At 49.6% G+C, this 2,507-nt stretch overlaps 1 protein-coding gene across 1 annotated transcript in view; it reads right to left on the bottom strand.

The window, feature by feature from the left end:
• The window catches only part of LOC130579306 (solute carrier family 2, facilitated glucose transporter member 5-like), a 7,451-nt gene extending 6,779 nt beyond the window's left edge, over positions 1-672 (bottom strand). The window contains exon 1 of the mRNA XM_057375992.1: positions 567-672. Coding sequence (XP_057231975.1) covers positions 567-672 — 106 coding nt within the window. The remainder of the gene's footprint in view (positions 1-566) is intronic.
• Between the last annotated feature and the right edge of the window lie 1,835 nt (positions 673-2,507).

Raw genomic sequence — 2,507 nt, 5'->3', positions numbered from 1 at the left:
AATGAATTCACAGGGATAGGAAGCTTGGGGCAGGTTCCTACAGCCTGTCCTGCCCTATAGCATGTGCCTGGATCCCAAAGGGGCCACCCTATAGGATGTGTCTGGATCCCAAAGGAGCCGCCCTATAGGATGTGTCTGGATCCCAAAGGGCCGCCCTATAGGATGTGCCTGGATCCCAAAGGAGCTGCCCTATAGGACATGCCTGGATCCCAAAGGGCCGCCCTATAGGATGTGTCTGGATCCCAAAGGAGCCGCCCTATAGGACATGCCTGGATCCCAAAGGGCCGCCCTATAGGATGTGTCTGGATCCCAAAGGAGCCGCCCTATAGGATGTGTCTGGATCCCAAAGGAGCCGCCCTATAGGATGTGCCTGGATCCCAAAGGGGCCGCCCTATAGGATGTGCCTGGATCCCAAAGGGGCCGCATCTCACAGCTCATCCCAGGCACAGAGGGATGAGCAGCCCCTGCCCACAAACAAAGCACATTTAATGGATAAAAAGGGACATTAACGGGATATTTTCCTCTCTCTGCCCCACCCCAGTTCCCAAGGCACGGCCACTCCTCACCCCAACCCACCGGGGCCGGAGAGTTGATCACGGACACGTTGTAGCCGTACTGGAAGGAAGATCCGAATGCAGAAATCAGCGCTACCAGGGCCAGGGAAAGCGTCATTTTCTGCAGAAGGGGAAAAAAAAAACCAACACATAAACACCGTTTTAGAAGTGGGTCTGGCTGTTAGGCATTAATWACACTCAGTAAAAATAAAGAAATACCCAAAATTGCTGTGTTTCCCCCTTCCTTTTACTCTACACAAAAGCACAGTGGTTTGTTTCTCTTACAATTCAGTTTGTTCTGCTGGATATGCACACAATCATTACAGTAATTCACTCTGCGTTGCTGGTATTGATAAATCATTTGGATGATTAATTTTCTTTCRAGTTATCATTCTTAAAACACCACCCCGCAGGGAAGAAGGTTGTGTGCAATTATTCTTTTCCCACCATGCAATAACACAGGATATTGGCACAGGAAGGCTTTAAAAATAACCGATTTTGCACCAAGTGGCAAAAATCCCTTTCCTGTTCATTTTTCCTTCCTCCCACATTTTGGGATCGAGCTAATTATGGATCGAATTGATTGCCTCTGAAGCCAATTAGAACTTTTCCAAGCAGCTCAGTGAGGGTTGAGGGTTACGAGAGCCACACTTTGAGCAGAGGAGGGAAATGGGGGATCCTACACGGTGTTGTGGGCTCGCAAAAAAAACCCAAACCACTCTTTTTTTTGTTGTTTTTCCCCCCAGTTTCGCTGCTGCTCAGCCCCCGGGCTGTGTTGACAGAGCTGGGTTTTGTTTGGTCGGGTTTTATAGCTCACTAATGCATCTCATTGCTGCTGCATCAACAAAGTCATTTTTCATTTTCATCTCATTTGCTGCCGCCGTCACCAGCTYTAATGTCTGCGAGGTTTTCCATCCCAAGCCTCAGCTCGGGTCTCTCATGAGGGCTCTGTCGTTTCCCTGAGTGAACATTTGTGCAAATTTGYGCTGCTCAGAATCTCTGGCAGCTCCGCTCAGGGATCCGCAGGGTCTGGGGTGTTTTGGGGTGGAAATTGCAGGCGATCCCACACTGAGATCAGGAGGAAGCTGAGCTTTCCAGGTCCCTTTTCGAGGAGGAGATTGCTGCCAWTCTCTCATTGGTGACTGAAAGCAGCTCCCTTGGTCTCATTAACCAAATCCCAGGAGCTCCAAAGAGCCGCTGGAGTTAATTATTGACATCCAGCACTTTGGGGAAAACCTCCCGAGCAGCGCCTTGTGCAGGGTTCTACAAACACCGGGGAAAGGCAGCCCCAGCCTAAAACTGATCGGAAAGTGGGAAAAGAGGAAAGAAAACACGCAGGGGAGGGGAAAGTCGCACAGAAGTTACGGGGGGGGAGCTGCAGACAGAGGAAAAATCACAAGACTCAGCACAAACAGACAGACGGACACAAAGCAGGGTCAGGAATAGAAACATCTCTGCTCTCCGTGGATATCCCAGCCCCACAGATCATGGATATCCCAGCCCCACACATCACCGTCTTCTCCTCTTTTTACAGATACCCCAGAGCTCCAAAAGCAGGAATAGAAACATCTCTGCTCTCTGTGGATATCGCAGCCCAACAGATCACTGTCTTCTCCTCTTTTTACTGATATCCCAAAGGACTAGAAAGCAGGGTCAGGAATAGGAACATCTCTGCTCTCTCTGTGGATATCCCAGCCCCACAAATCACGGTCTTCTCCTTTTTTTACAGATATTACAGAGCTCCAAAAGCAGGAATAGAAACACCTCTGCTCTCTCTGTGATATCCCAGCCCCACAGATCATGGATATCCCAGCCTCACAGATCACCCTCTTCTCCTCTTTTTACAGATACCCCAGAGCTCCAAAAGCAGGGTCAGGAATAGGAACATCTCTGCTCTCTGTGGATATCCCAACCCCACAGATCACCGTCTTCTCCTCTTTTTACTGATATCCC

This window comes from Malurus melanocephalus, unplaced genomic scaffold, assembly GCF_030028575.1.
Source record: "Malurus melanocephalus ecotype Western Australia unplaced genomic scaffold, MMel_1.1 scaffold_266, whole genome shotgun sequence".
NCBI classification, from domain to species: domain Eukaryota; kingdom Metazoa; phylum Chordata; class Aves; order Passeriformes; family Maluridae; genus Malurus; species Malurus melanocephalus.
Note: the sequence above shows the minus strand (reverse complement) of the source record. Positions and strands in the feature narration are given on the sequence as shown.